Source organism: Mauremys mutica, chromosome 8, assembly GCF_020497125.1.
Source record: "Mauremys mutica isolate MM-2020 ecotype Southern chromosome 8, ASM2049712v1, whole genome shotgun sequence".
Taxonomy (NCBI): domain Eukaryota; kingdom Metazoa; phylum Chordata; order Testudines; family Geoemydidae; genus Mauremys; species Mauremys mutica.
This window is the reverse complement of record NC_059079.1, coordinates 34,644,913-34,663,116: the sequence shown is the minus strand read 5'-3', so window position 1 is coordinate 34,663,116 and position 18,204 is coordinate 34,644,913. Positions and strand designations below refer to the sequence as shown.

General features: G+C 47.5%; 1 protein-coding gene across 7 annotated transcripts in view; it reads left to right on the top strand.

Annotated features, from left to right (window-relative positions):
- Positions 1–18,204, top strand: part of ABCA4 (ATP binding cassette subfamily A member 4) — a 118,521-nt gene that overhangs the window by 49,100 nt on the left and 51,217 nt on the right. For 6 of the 7 annotated variants that reach the window (XM_045028740.1, XM_045028736.1, XM_045028737.1 and 3 more), the window contains 5 exons: positions 2,013–2,235; positions 4,998–5,219; positions 7,933–8,137; positions 10,753–10,851; positions 16,233–16,457. In XM_045028740.1, the coding sequence (XP_044884675.1) occupies positions 2,013–2,235; positions 4,998–5,219; positions 7,933–8,137; positions 10,753–10,851; positions 16,233–16,457 (974 nt within the window). The remainder of the gene's footprint in view (positions 1–2,012; positions 2,236–4,997; positions 5,220–7,932; positions 8,138–10,752; positions 10,852–16,232; positions 16,458–18,204) is intronic. The other variant, XM_045028735.1, reaches the window with a different exon arrangement.

Sequence of the window (18,204 nt, the reverse complement as noted above, 5' to 3'; positions counted from 1 at the left end):
ACACAGAGAGCATTTCCCCATAACACTGTGGCTCTGAATCATGCACAGTCCTACTTCCAGGAATCCCATGTCATGAATAGTGCTGTTCTCTCCCTCACTGACACCGCTGCTAATTGCAGATTGCAGGGGGGTATATCATTTGTGTTATCATTGCCCACCTCAATCCCTGTTATTCTCACAGAAGGGTGCTAATAGGCCCTGGGGGGTTGTGGGGCTCACCAAAAGAGGTTATTGCAGCTGCAGGAACCCAAACCAGGCAAAGGTTGCTGAGAGCTGGTCTACACTGACAAGCTACATTGGCATTGCTATGTCTCTCAGGGGTATGACAAATCCCCATGCTGACAGACGTAGTTAGGTTGACCTAACCCCCTGTGTGGACAGCGCTAGGTTGACAGAAGAATTCTTCCATTGGCCTAGCTACCCCCTCTCGGGGAGGTGGATTACCTACAGTGGTGGAAGAACCCCTTCTGTTACTGCACAGAGTGTCTACACTGAAGCGCTACTGCAGCACAGCTGTGCTGCTGTAGCAGTTTAAGTGTAGATGTACCTGAGGCCTGCAACAGTCACAGAAAACCACAGAGACCGCGTTTAGTTGTAGTCCCTTCGAAGAACCTAGTTAAATAAAATGGCTAGACCCTTTTGGAAGAGGTATGCTGCTTTTGGGTTGACATTGGGACCATGCTTGCTAATCTGGGGACCAGAGCTCCCACAAGAGGCAAAAGCAAGAGGTCCTTCCCAGCCTGCCTCAACAAAGCATTTTATTTTGGTTCAGCAGGCCAGGTTGCTCTCTGAAAGTTTTCAGCGGGAAAGTGATGTTTTCCTGCCTGTTTTGCTGACTGGCACTGTCCTGCTCCTGAAGAATGTCTCTTCCTTTAATTTTTACAGTCCCAGGCTTCTACCCCATACAGAAAGAAGTGCGGGGGAGGGGGCGAGGGGGCTTCCTCTGGCTTTTTGGTCAGTTTCATTCAAATGTCACCATCACGGAACTGGTGCAAAATAAGAGTCAGATATTTTACATAATGCTACTCTCACCTCACAACACATGTAAAAAGATGCCAGCAGGAAACGTGTTTTATCGTAGCTCATGGTCATCCTAAATGTATTCTCCATGGCCAGGGCCGCCCAGAGGATTCAGGGGGCCTGGGGCAAAGCAATTTTGGGGGTCCCTTCCATAAAAAAAAGTTGCAATACTATAGAATACTGTATTCTCGTGGGGGCCCCTGTGGGGCCCGGGGCCTGGGGCAAATTGCCCCACTTCCCCCCCCCCGGGCGGCCCTGTCCATGGCTACCCTTTACTGCTAATATCTGTTGTAGGGATGAGGGACAAAACTATGGCAGCCATGCATAAAAGGTTCCAGGTTGTGACCTAAAACTGAGCCCTCCAGCTGTCTGACATAGTAGTGCAGATGTTGTTAGTTAACTGCTAACACTGACCATCTGTGACAGGCTCAAGACCTTCCAAGAATGATGTTTTGCATACAACATAGCATCTGGCTGCTTTTAATAGTTAATATTTATTGATTTATTTGCTAATTAAACTTGGGGAAACATTTCAAAGATCTAACACACGGGAGACTCATTTCTTACCATTAGCATCTGTCTCAAAACGTTCTTTGCACATTATAATAATTACAGCATGGCACAGCGTTCAGAAAGTGAGGTGTGGAATGAGATCTGTACCTTGCCACAGATTCAGTGGCCTTGGGCAAGTCTCATAAACACTATGTGCCTTGGTTTCCCCATGTGTAAAATATAGATAACACCTAGCCCTTGGGGATGGGGGCTGCACAGTTTAATTCATTGTTTGTAAAGTTCTTTGAGAGCTGCTACTACACTCTTAGACTGGGATTTTCAGAGAAGCCTAACCTTAGGCTCCTTTGAAATGCTCAGCCATAATAAGTGCAAAGAATTCTTTATACCTCTTTTCCTTTTCCCTTTCTTTCTTCCTTTTCATCCCAACCCTTGCCGGCTTTACTTGCATTTCACTCACTCCTCTCTCCCTGCATGGGTAGGTTCATGATCACCCTGAACCGCTCCTTCCCTATCTTCATGGTGCTGGCTTGGATCTATTCGGTCTCCATGATAGTGAAGAGCATTGTGCTGGAGAAGGAAATGAGACTGAAAGAAGCCATGAAGAACCGGGGAGTTACTAATGGGGTTATCTGGTACACCTGGTTCCTAGACAGCTTCATCATGATGTCTGTGAGCGTGTCTCTCCTAACAGCACTAATTACGGTAAGGATTATCTTGGGAGTGACTTTAAAAAGCCCCAAACCTGCAGTTCACGTTTGCACTGTTAATATTAGCTGTCCATCAAGAAACAATAGCTATACATAAGGAGACCAGAACCACTGGTGGCCTACTCTGATTTTAGCACGTAGAATGCTCATTCTTGTAAGCAGTCCTCCAGGCTGCATCAGCACTTGGCAGAGACAGAGAGAGATAAATTCACTAATGAGACTTATTGTAAGACTGTCTGCATGAGGATGTGTCAGGCCTGATTACACTGACAGGTCATGTTCCATTTGTTGCATTTCCAGTATACAGGGCAAGTCTTTCAATAAATATCACTGCTTCAAACGTAGAAGATCTCAATCTGAGGAATTCTAATCTTTTCATTCACTGTCTGAGTCATTTATCATAGACCGTGCTTGCCTGCTTTGAAACTAGGACACTATCACAAATGGGGGAGAGAGGCACCAGGGACTGACTCAAGCCTAATCTATCCCTCACTTCCTGGCAAGAACTCTCCTGGCTCCTTAGTCTCAAAATTGCTGCTTTTTCAAAGTGGTTTATGTTAGAACTGGACCCAGTTTCCAAGGCCATCCAACCCTTTTCTAGACGATAGTATAACTCTTCTTTAACTGAGCTGGAGTGGTTGGTTCCTTAATGGGCGCTGTTCTGGCAGGGAAGAGTTGCCTGACATTTTCCCCAGTGCACTGAATTGTTACAAATACAGAGTCAGAATTCAGGCTGCCCTCTCCAATCAATCCTGTCCTTATAAGCTCTCCCAGTGTATTTGCACTCTTAGGGCTTGTCTACACACACAGAACAACCTTCCTAGTGTGGAGGCTGTTGTACACCTCTACCCAGGGCCGGCTCCAGACACCAGCGCGCCAAGCGCGCGCTTGGGGCGGCATCCCGCGGGAGGGTGGCAGACAGCCCCGGTGGACCTCCCGCAGGCATGCCTGTGGGAGGTCCATCGGAGCCGGGGACCGGCAACCGCCAAAGCGCCCCCCGCGGCGGGGCGCAAATCCTGGAGCCGCCCCTGCCTGCAGCCGCGGGGAGCCCAGAGCCTTTTAAATCCCAGCCGCGCCCGGGAGTCAGAGGGCTCTGGGCTGCCCGCCGCAGCTGGGAGCCCAGAGCCTTTTAAATCCCAGCCGCGGCCGGGAGTCAGAGGGCTCTGGGCTCCCCGCCGCACTGGGCAGCCCAGAGCCCTCTGACTTCCGGCCACGGCTGGGGTTTAAAAGGCTCTGGGCTGCCCGGTGCGGCGGGGAGTCCAGAGCCCTTTAAACGCGCCTGCCGCCCTAAGGGCACACGACTGCCCCCCCCAGCCCAGGGTGGCAATTCAGCGGGCTGCTTGGGGTGGCAAAAACTGTAGAGCCGGCCCTGCCTCTACCCCAATATAACATGACCCAATATAACACAAATTCAGATATAATGCGGTAAAGCAGTGCTCCGGGGGGTGGCGGGGCTGTGCACTCTGGCGGATCAAAGCAAGTTCAATATAATGCGGTTTCACCTATAATGCGGTAAGATTTTTTGGCTCCCGAGGACAGCGTTATATCGGGGTACCACTGTAAATGTGCTTATACCAAAATAATTATACCAAAATAATTGTTCTGCTACCCATGGTGGACTAGCTATCCCAGTACAACGGCAACCACGGTAGGGGCTGCACCAGTATAAGTCTATCGGTAAAAAAATCACACCTCCACCTGGCCTAGTTATACGGTACAAAAATTGTGTGGAGACCAGCTCTTAAGGAAAAAACCAGCCCGTCTCCCTCTAGGCATAAGCTGACAGTCAGCTGAAACCACTCTCTTCAGTGAGAGGGGACATTAAAGATTCAAAAGCATTAAGGAAGAAAGGTCAACACAAGTTCATCCAGTGGGTTACTTTCTACACAAAGGATTCTGGGAGATCTTAGTCATCCTCTTCAGCCCTCACAGGCTCTGGGAATGTGAATGTGATTCAGGTGCAGAATATAGTGCTTTATTATCTGCCGACTAGCTTTTCTTTGTAACTGTGTGTCGGACAACTTTCCCCACAACCTCTCTCTGGTGTGGGGGTCACGGGGAGAACAATGGGAATTTGTTCTGACAGTTCAGACAATTTTATTTTAACAGAATTGGTTTCCATGCAGACACTTCTCACTTGGATTTGCAGGGTTGTAACCAGGGGCGGCTCCAGGCCCCAGCACAACAAGCGCGTGCTTGGGGCGGCAAGCCACGGGGGGTGCTCTGCCGGTCACCGGGAGGGCGGCAGGCAGCCAGCCTTCGGTGGCATGCCTGCGGAGGGTCCGCTGGTCCCGCGTAGCTTCGGTGGAGCTGCGGGACCAGCGGCAGAGCGCCCCCTGCGGCATGCCGCCGTGCTTGGGGCGGTGAAATATCTAGAGCCGCCCCTGGTTGTAACGTCTGCAGGGAACTTTCCTTTGAGGAACGCAGAGGGAGAACATCCGATTTTCGTCTGTTACAAAGACAACAGAGAGTCATCAAATAGAACTCTGGGCTGGGCAACCAGTGAGACTAGCGACAATGCCAGGTGCCTCAGAGCCAGTGAGTAGGGATGAAGTTAGACCACTGCCTTACTTTGGCTGTGATTTTTTTTTTAATTGTAAAGGTCTCAGATGCTGTGGTAAAAACGTCTGGAGAGACAGATTAAATAGATTAGGTAGAGTGGGTTGGATAAATTGATTAACCATTATAGCTCTGGTACCAACGGTAGCTTGTGAGACAGCATTGTACCTAAACTCATTTGGTTTCCTTTGGTTACAGTGTGGCAAGGTGCTTCACTACAGCAATCCCCTCATCCTCCTCCTGTTTCTGCTGACGTTCACCACAGCCACCATCATGCAGTGTTTCTTGCTCAGCACCTTCTTCTCCAAAGCTAACTTGGCAGCCGCCTGCAGCGGAGTCGTCTACTTCACTCTCTACCTGCCCCACGTCGTCTGCTTTGCTTGGCAGGACCGCATGACTATTAAGCTGAAGATTATGGCAGTAAGACGCCTTTTGTCTCCCTCTTTGAAAATCTATGACCTCAGGCTCTCTCTGGCTGTAGAATTCCTTTTTCTTGACTTTTTGTGCCCCTGTCTCTGTTTCTTTAGTCAGTGTGCGAGTAACTGAGAGTACAGAGGAAAGAGGAAGAGACCTGAGCCACCGTCCTTCCTCCTCACGCTGGTTTTGCACTGGGGAAACTCAACTGACTTCAGTGGAGTTACTCCTGACTCAGAGGGACACTATCAAGTAATTTAGGCTGAGAAGTTAGCAATCATAGGGGAATAAGCCTCTGACAAACCCTAGTCACTAGCAAGGTTTACTTGGCTTTTTTTTTAAAAGTTCAATAAAACTAGTCTTGTTGATGTAGACATGCCCCTGCAGTGTTTGCAACCTGTACCTCGCTGCAGTGCACTGCTGCAGGAGAGCCAGCAAGTGCAATCAGCTTGAAACAAATAGGTGCACAATGTAAATAAACAGAGGAAGTGGTGAAGATGCAAATTATCATTTTAAAATGATTTCAGAATTAAATGTGCCAACTGTATTTTAACACAAGTGGGACAGAGCTATTGTAACATGATTTTTAACTGACTTTTAAATTCACTGAAAGCTGTTTTCATGAAAACATTTGTATTCCTGTGAGCATTTGCCAACCTTTAAAAAGTGCATGTGTTTATATAAATAAAATGTGGGGCTCAAATTGACTTGAAAGTGTCCCCTTTAAACTAGATATGGGCCAAATCCAGAACCTCAAATGCAAACTCCTTTGATTTGCAGAATACAGTTGTGGTCCCATCTGTATTACAATTGTTGGCACAGTGGTTTGACTGGTTCTCTAACTCTGCTGTAGATCAGGCTCTCTAACTGCACGGGATAGAGCAGGGGTGGGCAAACTATGGCCTGGGGACCGCATCCAGCCCTTCAGACATTTTAATCTCGTCCTCGAGCTCCTGCCAAGGAGTGGGATCTGTGGTTTTCCCCGCTCCGGTGGTCCAGCTGGGGGCTTGCCCCACTCCGCATATGCCATGGCTCCGTGTGGCTCCCGGAAGCAGCGGCATGTCCCCTCTCCAGCTCCTACACATAGGGGAAGTCAGGGGGCTCCGCATGCTGCCTCTGCCCCAACCACCACCCCAAAGCTCCCATTGGCCAGGAACCATGGCCAATGGGAGTTGCAGGAGTGGCGCCTGTGGACCGGGCAGTGCACTGAGCTGCCTGGCTGTGCCTCTGTGTAGGAGCCAGAGGGGGGACATGCCGCTGTTTCTGGGAGCTGCTTGAGGTAAGCGCTGCCTGGAGCCTGCACCCCTGACCCCCTCCCATGCCCCAGCCCCCTGCCCCAGCCCTGGTCCCCCTCCCTCCCTCCAAACCTCTTGGTCCCAGCCCAGAACACTCTCCTGCACCCTCAACCTCTCATCCCCAGCCCCATCCCAGAGCCCGTACCCCCACCTAGAGCCCTCTCCCTCCCCCCCCGCTCCAACCCCCAATTTCGTGAGCATTCATGGCTTGCCATACAATTTCCATACCCAGATGTGGCCTTCGGGCCAAATAGTTTGCCCACTCCTGGGATAGAGCATTTTCAGGTTCTGTAGATGAAGGCAATAAAACTGGATCAAGGACCTGATCCTGTGAGAAGCTCAATGCCCTTAACTCCGGAGCATTAACAGGAATTTAGAGTGCTGAAATGGATGGAGTTACACTGGTGTAAAAGAAGGGAATCAGGCCCTTGCTGACAGAAACCAGGATGGGGAGCACTGGTGAAACAAGAGTTGCCCTGTGTGTTGTGTTTGGGTTTATGTCGCTTGTTTAGAGCTTCACAGACTGAAACAGAGCTGGATTGGGGGGAGGTGTGATTTTCCCATGGAAAATTTAAACTTTTTGTAAAAAATCAAAAACTGGGAAAATTTCACCTGAAAACTGAAAATTTTGATTCAGAGATCTAACCACAGTGGCTCATGCCTCCATTTTGTATGGTCTGGGCCAGGCTACATCTTCTGTGATGCAGCACAGCGTCCCCACTTGCTGAGCTGTTGCAGTGCAGCATGGGAAATGATGGCCAGAGATTATTCTGGTTTGGTTGAACAAGAACTGTTGTACATCAAAAGGGTGGGGTTTGCGGTTTTGCTTAGGCTGGGTCTCCTGTGAACTTTCCCTTCTGCTGCACAGACACTGGCACTCCATGCACACTGTATAATTCCTTTGTCTTGGTATTTCTTGTGCCCTCATCTGTCTCTCTCGTCAATGTGAGAGTACAGTACACCTGGTAAAGAAGAGGAGACCTGAGCCGCCATCCTACATTTTATTTCATACATATATTTATTCTGATGATGCTGACTAGACACTTTTTGAATGAGCTCAAACTGCCAAAATCATCTCCATTAGTCTCCATATGGAGAGATAACAAATGAGTTACACCCTCATCTGAGCAGATGCTGCTCCACTAAAATCAATGGAAGCTGAACCTGTTTATGCCAGGGCTAAATTTGGACCATTGTCTCTAAATCCTTCGTGGTGCTGCCACCAGTACTGAAATTAAAGATGTCCCAGTGTTCTTTCCAGTCCTACTGTACCTTAGATTGTGTTTAAAATAAAACCATTTCCTTCTGTTCATCTTGATCATTCCTGTGCACAACCAAGTTTCAGACGTCAACTCAAAAAATATTTTTTTACTGATGTGGGCTTTCCCCTTGCCTGAATCCCTGTTGTTTCACCTTTATTCCAGAGCTTGCTTTCTCCAGTGGCTTTTGGATTCGGTACAGAATACTTGTCACGCTATGAAGAGCAAGGCGTTGGGCTACAGTGGGACAATATCAGGACCAGTCCTCTGGAGGGTGATGAATACAGTTTTTTCTTCTCCATTGAGATGATGCTTTTTGATGCTTTGCTATATGGAATTCTCACATGGTACCTTGAAAATGTTTTTCCAGGTATGTCAATCTCCCACTCATATGTGGTAGTGGTTGTAAATTACACTGTCCTAAATTAATCTCTAACTATTAGGGAGTAGAATAGGACTTTAATTGGGGGAAGTGGGGAGAGCGATTACCCCACATCTGCCTATCTTCTTGCATCTTCCTCTGATGTATCTGGTGCTGGTCCCTGTCAGACACAGGATATTGGACCAGATGAACCACAAATCAAATCCAGTCTGGAACCCCTTTTTTTTATTATTATTACCTTTTTCTCACTTTTTCTTTTTCCCACCCTTTTTCCATTTTGCAAGTGAAAAGAGTGGGGAGAAAGGAAAACAGATTTTTGTGGTGTTTTTGGTCAAAACAATCTTTTGGCAAAATTTTCATGCTCAGAAAAGGCCATTTTTCATCAAAATTCTTTTTAATTAGAAAAATTTTGACATGCTCTAGTGAAAATATTTAAGCCTTGATAATGCACTTTGGAGCACAAAATACAAACTCTGAGGGCCTGACTCACTACTGTGCTGTGACCCTTTTATGTCGGCTGTTTGTTCTGGTGTGGTTAAAACTCCTGTGGAGCATGAGACAAATGGTTCTTCTCACCGACTAGAGGGTCAGGAACATTCCTGAAGGGACAAAGAGTCCTGTAGGACCTTATAGACTAACAGAAGTATTGGAGCATGAGCTTTTGTGGGTGAATACCCACTTCGTCAGATGCACGCATTAGTCTATAAGGTGCCACAGGACTCTGTCGCTTTTTACAGATCCAGACTAACACGGCTACCCCCTCTGATACTTGATTCCCTAAGGGGTTTCTTAAGGTTTTTATACAGAATCCTGGGTGTGATGTTAGCAACATGGTACAAATTAAGAAGTGAGTATTTAATGGGCAAGAACATTTCTTTGTAGCTTAAAAAAAGTTGTTTACCCTCATGTTAAACATGATTGAAATACCACATTGAAAGCTGTAGAAGCAATGGGGGTGCCTTTGAATGGATTTGCTGCTCCAGCACACATACTGTAGCTCCCCTGCCTGTTGCTGAAGCAGGTGGCAATGGTTAGCCAAACTTCAGAGTGTGGAGGGTTATTCTGTTAGGAGGAGAAATTGATCATGTGATCCCGTTTAATTACAAAGAACATACAGTCCTATATCCCTGCACACCATGGGAGTCAGACAGGAGACAGCTTCTTTGTTCATGGTTCCAAGCCTCTTTTTAACCAATAGTTTACCCCAAAAGCTCTCTCTAGGCTTTTTTCAGGGCCACACTCCCACTGTTTGTTCTGGCTGTCTCCTTGGCTTTCTGCTCCTTCTCTGTTTCTGTGGTGTCTGTGTGTTTCTCACGGCTTTTCTCTCATATTCAGACACATACAGCTCCACCAATCAGTGCTCCAGCCCCTGCATTTTTCATAATTGTCCCCAGGGAAACCCCTTGGCCTGCGTTGTTCAGCTTTTTCTCAAGCCTTTCCAAGTACCGGTGGTTTGAGTGGTGGCTCCTATTGCTTCAACTATCTGGTTCCATAAAGGAGCTCAATTGTTTTTTACACTTATCCTGAATGAAAGGTGACTGTACATCCACCACCTTCAAGGAGGTTTAACTCAACCCATAACAAGCCAAGTCTGCTTCTGTGAGCAGACGGAGAGTTGAGTGAGTTAATGTGAGCACAGTATGTCAGTTCTAAGAACCTAGACGGTAGTATTTTAAGCGGAAATCATATACATACAATCATTGCAAAGTTCTTGTATCAGGTTTGAAGCAATGATGGAATAAACTGCTTCTTTGCAAAAAGTGTCTCTGGAAATTACCCAAACAGCTTGGGGGTCATCCAGTCCTTGTCTAGTGCGTCCTTGTTAGAAATCCAATACAGAGAAATGAAGTGGAAATAAGCAGGCATTCTAGTAACTATTCCAGTAACTATCATACAGAAATAGACTACACAGCAGTATTATTGCACATCTCATTGCTGATTTTGAATAAGTGGCAAAAGACAGTATGCGGATAGCCTCACAAAGAATAAGACTTTAAACATAGTGAATCAGATGCTTAGCCAGTGTAAATCACCATCACACCACATTTTTTTAGTTGTTTTTCCTGGAAAGCTGCATGTTGAAATGTTGGCCTGAGCTGCCTCTTAATTTAGTTTTGATGCCTGTTGTGCATTCAGACCCAGTGTGATCTTTGTAAACATGATGAGCTTTTCATCCATTCAGTCTCTAGAATATTGAAGGGAACTTCAAAAAGAAATCATTACTTGGGGTCAGGAGCCTACCTGCTGGAACTGGGAAATTTCTTGGCGGCTCCTGCCTAGTATTAAGGGTTCAAACTAGCCCCAGGCAGGGGGTAGCCTAATTCCTTAATTAAACCACATTTTGCTTTAGAAAACTAAAGTTAGCTCTGATCACACGTAATGTGTTTATTTCCCCTCCCTCTCCCAAAATATTTGGAAACTGGGGTTAGTCTGCTGGAAGCATGGTAGGTGGCTGTGCTTTGTTAGATCTTCTAATATGCTGGAACATGATTGCTAATGAAACTCCAAGTACTGATGTTTACATTATGAGATTTGCATACCTGAGTTCCAGCCCATAGAAGAATGTGGACTCTCTGTATGAACTGTACTTGTTTGTGTTTTAGGGGAGTATGGGATACCACGACCTTGGTATTTCCCTCTGCAGGAGTCTTACTGGCTTGAGTCTGGCCACCCAAAAGCGGAGAAAACAGCAGCTGCTGATGGTGAGTTATTTGAAAACTCTGGTGCTCGGAAATAACTTCAAAACCCACCGATCTGTTTAGAGGTGAATACATTGTACATTCATTATGTGAGCCACTGAAAAGATTAGAGACAGACGTACAGTGGGAATCTTAGCAGGTGGCTTTGAACTCTGAGTGGCCCACTATTATTAGAGAGTTATTAGAGGATGAGTCAGTGTTCCATCCGAGGGCTTTTAAAGCATGCGTAGGTTACCTGGGAACATCAGAGCCACATCTCTCTAATTCATGCATATGAGGATATTTGATGAGCTGTTATTACCCAACCCAGAATATTTGTAGCTTGAGTCACAATGGACATGATACTGATTTTAATTACACTGTGTTTATACTGGGGTTATACCTCTCTGGACCTGAGTCTCTCCCACTTACTTTGTCATCAGTGTAATTATTAACTTCAGTGAAGCTCCTGATTTACACTAGAGTGAGATCAGAATTGTGCCTATTTGTGTGTATGTACACACATGTATGTATATATATATCCTACTTCGAGAGTTCCTATCTAAACACTCCTAATTGATGCTAGTGTAATTAAGGACAGCATCTGGCTCATTGTTTAAAAAGAAACAAAAAGAAAGAAATAGCAAATACTGTACAGTACAATAATGTATTGTAAATAAAATAAATAAATAAATAATTGGAGATATACCAATCTCCTAGAACTGGAAGGGACCTTGAAAGGTCATTGAGTCCAGCCCCCTGCCTTCACTAGCAGGACCAATTTTTGCCCCAGATCCCTAAGTGGCCCCTTCAAGGATTGAACTCACAACCCTGGGTTTAGCAGGCCAATGCTCAAACCACTGAGCTATCGCTCCCTCCCCTCCGCCCTAAAACTGCAAATGTAAACTGCTAAAAAAATAAAGGGAAAGTTTAAAAAAAGATTTGACAAGATAAGGAAACTGCTTCTGTGCTTGTTTCATTTAAATGAAGATGGTTAAAAGCAGCATTTTTCATCTGCATAGTAAAGTTTCAAAGCTGTATTAAGTCAATGTTCAGTTGTAAACTTTTGAAAGAACAAACATAATGCTTTGTTCAGAGGTGTACGTAACTCTGAGGTTCTACCGTAACAGGCAGAGAGATGAAGGAATCATTCTTTGTCTGTTTTTGCATGGTCAATCTGCTCATCACAGTATGACCCCTCATCAGCTCTGATGAACTGTTTGCAAGGAGTCTGGGCACAAGAAGTTGCTTCTAGACCAGCAGGGTCTAATCTCCTCTGCAAACATTCTGAAATCCCCCTCCCAGTCTGCCCACATGTTGAGCTCAGGAAGAAAGAAAAAGCAACATTGTTCTCCTTAAAGGGGATTTACAGTGTGGTATGTTCTGAACTGAATAAACAGCTTCCCACTAGCCTCACTGTGAGGGGAATTCAGAATGACAGAGGTTGGCCTGGATATTACTAGAGTCCATTCTCTGTCTCTGCTTCGGAGCCTATCAGCCAAAGAGGCATTGAGTACAGGGGAACGAACTGCATGTATATAGGTGTGAAGGGAGATTTTCAAAGGCACAAATAGGAGGTGGGCCATTCATTTCCCTTTGGCTCCTTTGAAAACCCCACACTTATAGGGTTTTAGCATTTAGCACATACCTTTGGGATGCCCCTCAATACTAATAGACAAATAATTTTACTTTCAGATTGTTCATAATGCCCCATAAGTGCTGTGTTTTCTGCCAGGTGTGCCTAGGAGAGGGGTAGACAGCCTTTAAACCAGGGGTCAGTAACCTGCAGCACGCATGCCAAAGATGGCACGCAAGCCGATTTTTAATGGCACGTTGCTGCCTCCTGGGGTCCCGGCCCCACTCAGCCCCTCCACCCACCGCTCTCTCCTGTGGGGGCAGGAGGCAGAAGCTTGGTCCTGCCAGCAGCCAAGCTCCCCCCTCCCCCGCTTCTTCCCCCAGCGTGCTGCTTTCCTGCCCCTCCTCCTCTCCTTCCTTGCGCCAATCAGCTGATCGCCCTTGCGAGGGGGAGGGGGAGCGGAGCCGCAGTGCGCTTGCTGCTCCAGGGAGGAGGCAGAGAAGAGGTGGGGACAGATGGGGCCCTGGGTAAAGGGGTGGAATCGGGCATATCCCCTCCAGCCCCCTGCCATGAGCCGCTCAGGGCAGGGTGCTGGAAGCACCCCCACGAGCCGAGCACCCCATCCCTCTGCCCGGACCCCTGAAACCCCCCCATCCCTCTGCCTGGACCCCTGAAACTGCCCCCTACACACCCAACCCTCTGCCCGGACCCCTGAAACCCCCCCCCACACCCATCCCTCTGCCCGGACCCCTGAAACCCCCCCCCACACCCATCCCTCTGCCCGGACGCCTGAAACCCCCCCATCCCTCTGCCCGGACCCCTGAAACCCCCCCATCCCTCTGCCTGGACCCCTGAAACCTCCCCACACACCCCCAGCCCTCTGCCCGGACCCCTGAAACCCCCCCCAACCCTCTGCCCTGACACCTGAATCCCCCCCCCCACACAGCCCTCTGCCCTGACCCCTGCACCCTCCACAACCCCAGCCCTGACTTCTGCACCCCCACATATACCCAGCCATCCCACACCCTGACTCCTGCACCCTCTCACACACCTCCAGCTCCCGTTCTGACTCCTGCACCCCCCACACATACCCAGCCCCCCAACACCCCATGCCCTGACTCTTGCACCCCCCCACATCCCCACCCCCACCCTGAGCACGAAACGGGAGCTCCTGCACCACCACCACCCCCATTCTTACCCGCACCCCTGGTCTGGGGTCCCGGCCGCTGGCCCCGCTCAGCCTGCTGTTGGTCTGGGGTCCCAGCTGCCGGCCCCTTACCAGCCGGGGTCCTGCAGGCCCCGCTCAGCCCGCTGCCAAACTAGGTGAACGGAACTCCAGGCCGGCAGAGGGCTGAGTGGGCCAGCGGCGTAAGATCTGCATTTTAATTTAATTTTAAATGAAGCTTCTTAAACATTTTGAAAACTTTGTTTATTTCACATACAACAATAGTTTAGTTATATAATATAGACTTATAGCGAGAGACCTTCTAAAAAATGTTAAAATGTATTACCGGCACGCGAAACCTTACGTTAAAGTGAATAAATGAAGACTTGGCACAGCACTTCTGAAAGGTTGCCGACCCCTGCTTTAAACTCTAAAGTCTTCTGGTATAACTTTCTTTATAGCACTTTTCAAATTGTTCAAGTGAGGTGTTACTGCCTAAATGAAATCTGAGCATTTGCCCCAAGCAGCAGTTCATTTTCCAGGATCAAAATTATTTTTAAAAAATTGACTCTGCTCTTGGCCAGAGGGAAAGGCTATTATCTCAGGTAACCTTAGGACAGGCCCCTACTGGCTCACAAGAATTCAATCTGTCATAACTCACCCCCACCTCTTTTCTAGAGAGGGTAAAACTGAAAAGATCATAGCTCTCTGAGGAATCCCTCCATGGGAGGCACATAATAGTTCATCTATTTGAAGGACTTGGGTCCTTTAGTTCTTCAGCTTATTTAATTAGCTTCTCCCCCACCCCTGCCACATCTGGGTCACAAGGGCAACAATTATAATGAACAATTATATCTTTCTTCCTTTAGAGAAACTGCCATGGACTGGGAAAAACATGAGAGAAAAACACCAGGAAATGCAAGAGCAAATAAGGCTATGCCTACACTTAGAGCTAGGGGTGTGATTTCTAGCTTGATCAGACATACTCACACTAGCGCTCATCGAGCTCACATGCTAAAAATAGAAGTGTCGCTGGAGTAATACGGTCAGTGGCAAGTGGCAGCATAGTCTAGCTGCCCAAAATATGTACCCACGGGGTCCAGGTAGGGTTGTGCTCAGATCAGCTAAGTCACTACTGCCAGCGCTACTGCAGCTACACTATTTTTTCCTCACTAGCTTGATGAGAACTGGCATGAATAGCTCTTTGAGCTGGGAATCACATCTCTAGCTCCAAGTTTAGACATAGCCTAAGGCCTGGTTTACAATAGGAAATTAGGAAAAATCCACCGCCCTGAGCGATGCAGTTAAACTGACCTAACCCCAGTGTAGACAGCGCCAGTGGGAGAATTCTCCCGTCGACCTAGCTTCCATCTCTCGGGGACATGACATACCTACGCCAACAGGAGAAGCCCACCTATGGCGTAGGTAGCGTCTTCAATGAAGTGCTGCAGTGTTGTAAGTGTAGACAAGCCCTAAGATGCTAAATCAACCTGATACATTTTAAAACTAAGTAGTTGTACCAGTGTATTCCCATGGCAATTACGTTGCTTACAGTATGTCTCTACTGCAGCCAGGAACGTGCCTCCCATCATGGGCAGACAAGCTTGTGATAGCTCCGTTTGGGGTAGCACCCTAAAAATAGCAGTGTGGACATTGCAGCCTGGCAACAGTCTGGGCTAGCCATCTGAGTTCAGAGCCAGTGGGTCGGGCGGGCTTGTACTTGGTGGCTAGCCCAAGCCACCACCCATGCCACAGCATCTACACTGCTATTTTTAGTGCACAGAGTTAGCACAAGACTGTTTACCTGGGCTGGGAGGTGCACTTCCAGCTACTGTGAAACCTGCTTATGGGGTCTAATTGTGTACCACTGAACTCCATTAGAGTTTTTCCATTGCCTTTAATGGGAACAGGATTGGGCAAGACTAAACTCTGATATAAGGAAATGTTATGTGTAGACTAATAGATCCAGATCATTTCAATGTATTGTAAAACAGCGAACCTCTGCTTCTACGTTGTGGGAAAAAAACCCATCAGAGGAGTCACTGTTCTTGCTTCCCTTGTCCCCGCTCCACATAAATTCACATAGCTGTTTTCCTTCCTAGAGGTATGATCGAAGCACATGATTGGGAACTGCACACTAACTTTCGCTCTGCCCTTGGTTACATCACTTAACCTCTGGATCCCCAGCTGCAAAATAGGGATCTAACAAGGAGGGGTTTGTGAAGATACAGTGAAGAATATTCATAGATTCTAGGACTGGACGGGACCTCGAGAGGTCATCGAGTCCAGTCCCCTGCCTTCATGGCAGGACATAGTCTGTAGTTACCAACACAGTCAGGGCATATCAGACCTCATGCTTTAGGACTTAAACCAGCCCACTATGCACCTGAGATTAGGAAGAAACTTCCACCATGAAATTGAAAAGATGTCAGTCTTGCCTCTGTAGTACCTGATCTTGAGTACTTGGAAGAGAGGATATTAGACTAGGTGGATCGTTAGTCTGATGGGTCAGAATGCAATTGCTATGTTCCTAATGTCACTGAAGGGCTTTGATGATGAATAATGCTCAGAGATAAGTACTGTTGTAATTTGTTACTATCTCACTTCTCCCAGCACATCTCCAGAGATGATGGTAATCATTAAATTAACTTTTGGTTAATGTAGAAAAAAGTCCCAGGAAAGAAGGCAGTCCGGCCTGGAAGGCCACAGGCGAGGAAAAGGCTGCAAACGTGAGGGAGGAAGCAGACGAGCCTGAAAAGCTGGAAGAACAGAGTGACAACCAGGGGGAGAAGGATGGTAAAGAATCCAAATGTAAACACAAAAGAAAAAAAGAGCGCGCCAAGCAGGGGAAGCCTAAGGCAGAGGCAAAGGACAAAGATGAAATGACTAGTAAGGAGAGAGAGAGCAACCTGAGTAACCGTGACTCTTTGTGTGAGACATTTTAACCCCCAGGTACTTCGCAGAAAACCAGAATTGTGTACGTGTGAGGAACAAGAGCAGCACTCCATGTTGGAGCATAGACCTGAGCCCTTATTCCTGAGAAAGCACAGAGCTGCCCACAAACCAGCAGTGATGGGCTGTATAGCCTATCCTGTGCTGGTTAGCTCCAATCTGCCATCAAGTCAGTGCTGTCCCAGGAGGGCAGGCAATGGTACTGCTGCTGGCAGCCCTTCACTGGGGTGCAGCTTTCATTTCTGCCAGGGACTCCACAGTTTGCTCTGACTGAAGAACTTTCTCAGGAGATGTGTTGAAACACCCAGCCACTGCACTGTTGCTCCCTTGCGGTCCATAGCCCTTTGGGCTGCTCTGGCTACCTCTGGAGGAGAGTGTTCCACCATAAGGGCTCTACAGCTGGGTCTCTTCCAGTGGAAACTGTCTTTTCTTACAGCATGTTAGTACCCTTGCTAGGTGACAGCTGAGGGGGACACATGCTGGCTTGCTAGGGTTAAATTGTGGCCATGACTTTCATACCAAGACTTGAGAGAGATGAGCTAAGATAAAGGCAAAAACTCCTCCCAAAACCCATCCTGCAGCTGGTCCTGTGTATGTAGGGGAATGGCTGGTTCCAAAGGGATTTATGTGAATTGTTCTGTCTCTACAGTGTGATGCTGACATTAGCCCCCATCTAAACATTCCTGAATATGACCTGGTTGGTATTCAAGGGCCAGTGGGGAGACAGATGAGCTTTCTGCATGTGGTCCCCAGAGGAATTCATGGCAGCAAGCTGGTGATTCCACAGTAGATTCCACCACTGCAGACAGCTAAGGGCTCAGCTCTCAGACTCTCTTGAAAAGCTAGAGGTAAAACTGGGGTCATGAGAGCTCATCCTCATGTAGGTATTGATGACCTGCATTCAGGGTGAATGGAAACAGGACAGTGCTTCAAAAGGAATGAGCCAGGCAAGGGGCAAAGGTCATTTTAGCAAATCTGCTCCTAGCACCTCTTTATCTTTGCTTTGCTTTGCTCATCAGCTCCCAAGTTCCAGCAGCTCTGAAACTGCAGTAGCAGGGGATTTGCCTGTCACTAAAAGGAACAGCCTACATTCCCCGTTCCTAGCATGAGGTCTTCAGCCAGCTACATGGTGTGTGTGAACAGTACACAATAAAACAATTGCAGAGCTAATGTAATTCAAGGTTCCATTTAACAGTAGGAGGAGCGGGGGCATAAAATTCCGAGCTGGCATGAGTGAGTAACTGGAGTTGGACAGTGGTGCAAAGGATAGATGAACTTGCAATAAGCCAATCCAGTGCAAGTGCAAGACAGCAGAGCACTGTCTAAGGACTGGCACAAGATAAATCTGCCCTAGCTGGTGAACTTCAGGCAGTTTGCAGTAAGCCCTCATCTACATTCCCAACAAACACCACAATGTTATCAACATCCACCTGTGGAGTCAGGAGAATGACCAGTCCTTAGCCCCACGGGAAAGCCAGCAGAGCAGAGGAGTCAGGATGGCCACAAAAAAGGGGACGTAGGTGTAGAGTTTGGGGATAGACTTCACAACACATGCATTAGCCTGAGTCCAGGAGTTTTACAGGCAAACGAGAAACGAACTCATGTCAAATTGTAGACTCATGGTGGGATCTTGACCAATGTTCCATGCAGAGCCAGAAGAGCCAGGCTGCTGGAGTCTGTGTGT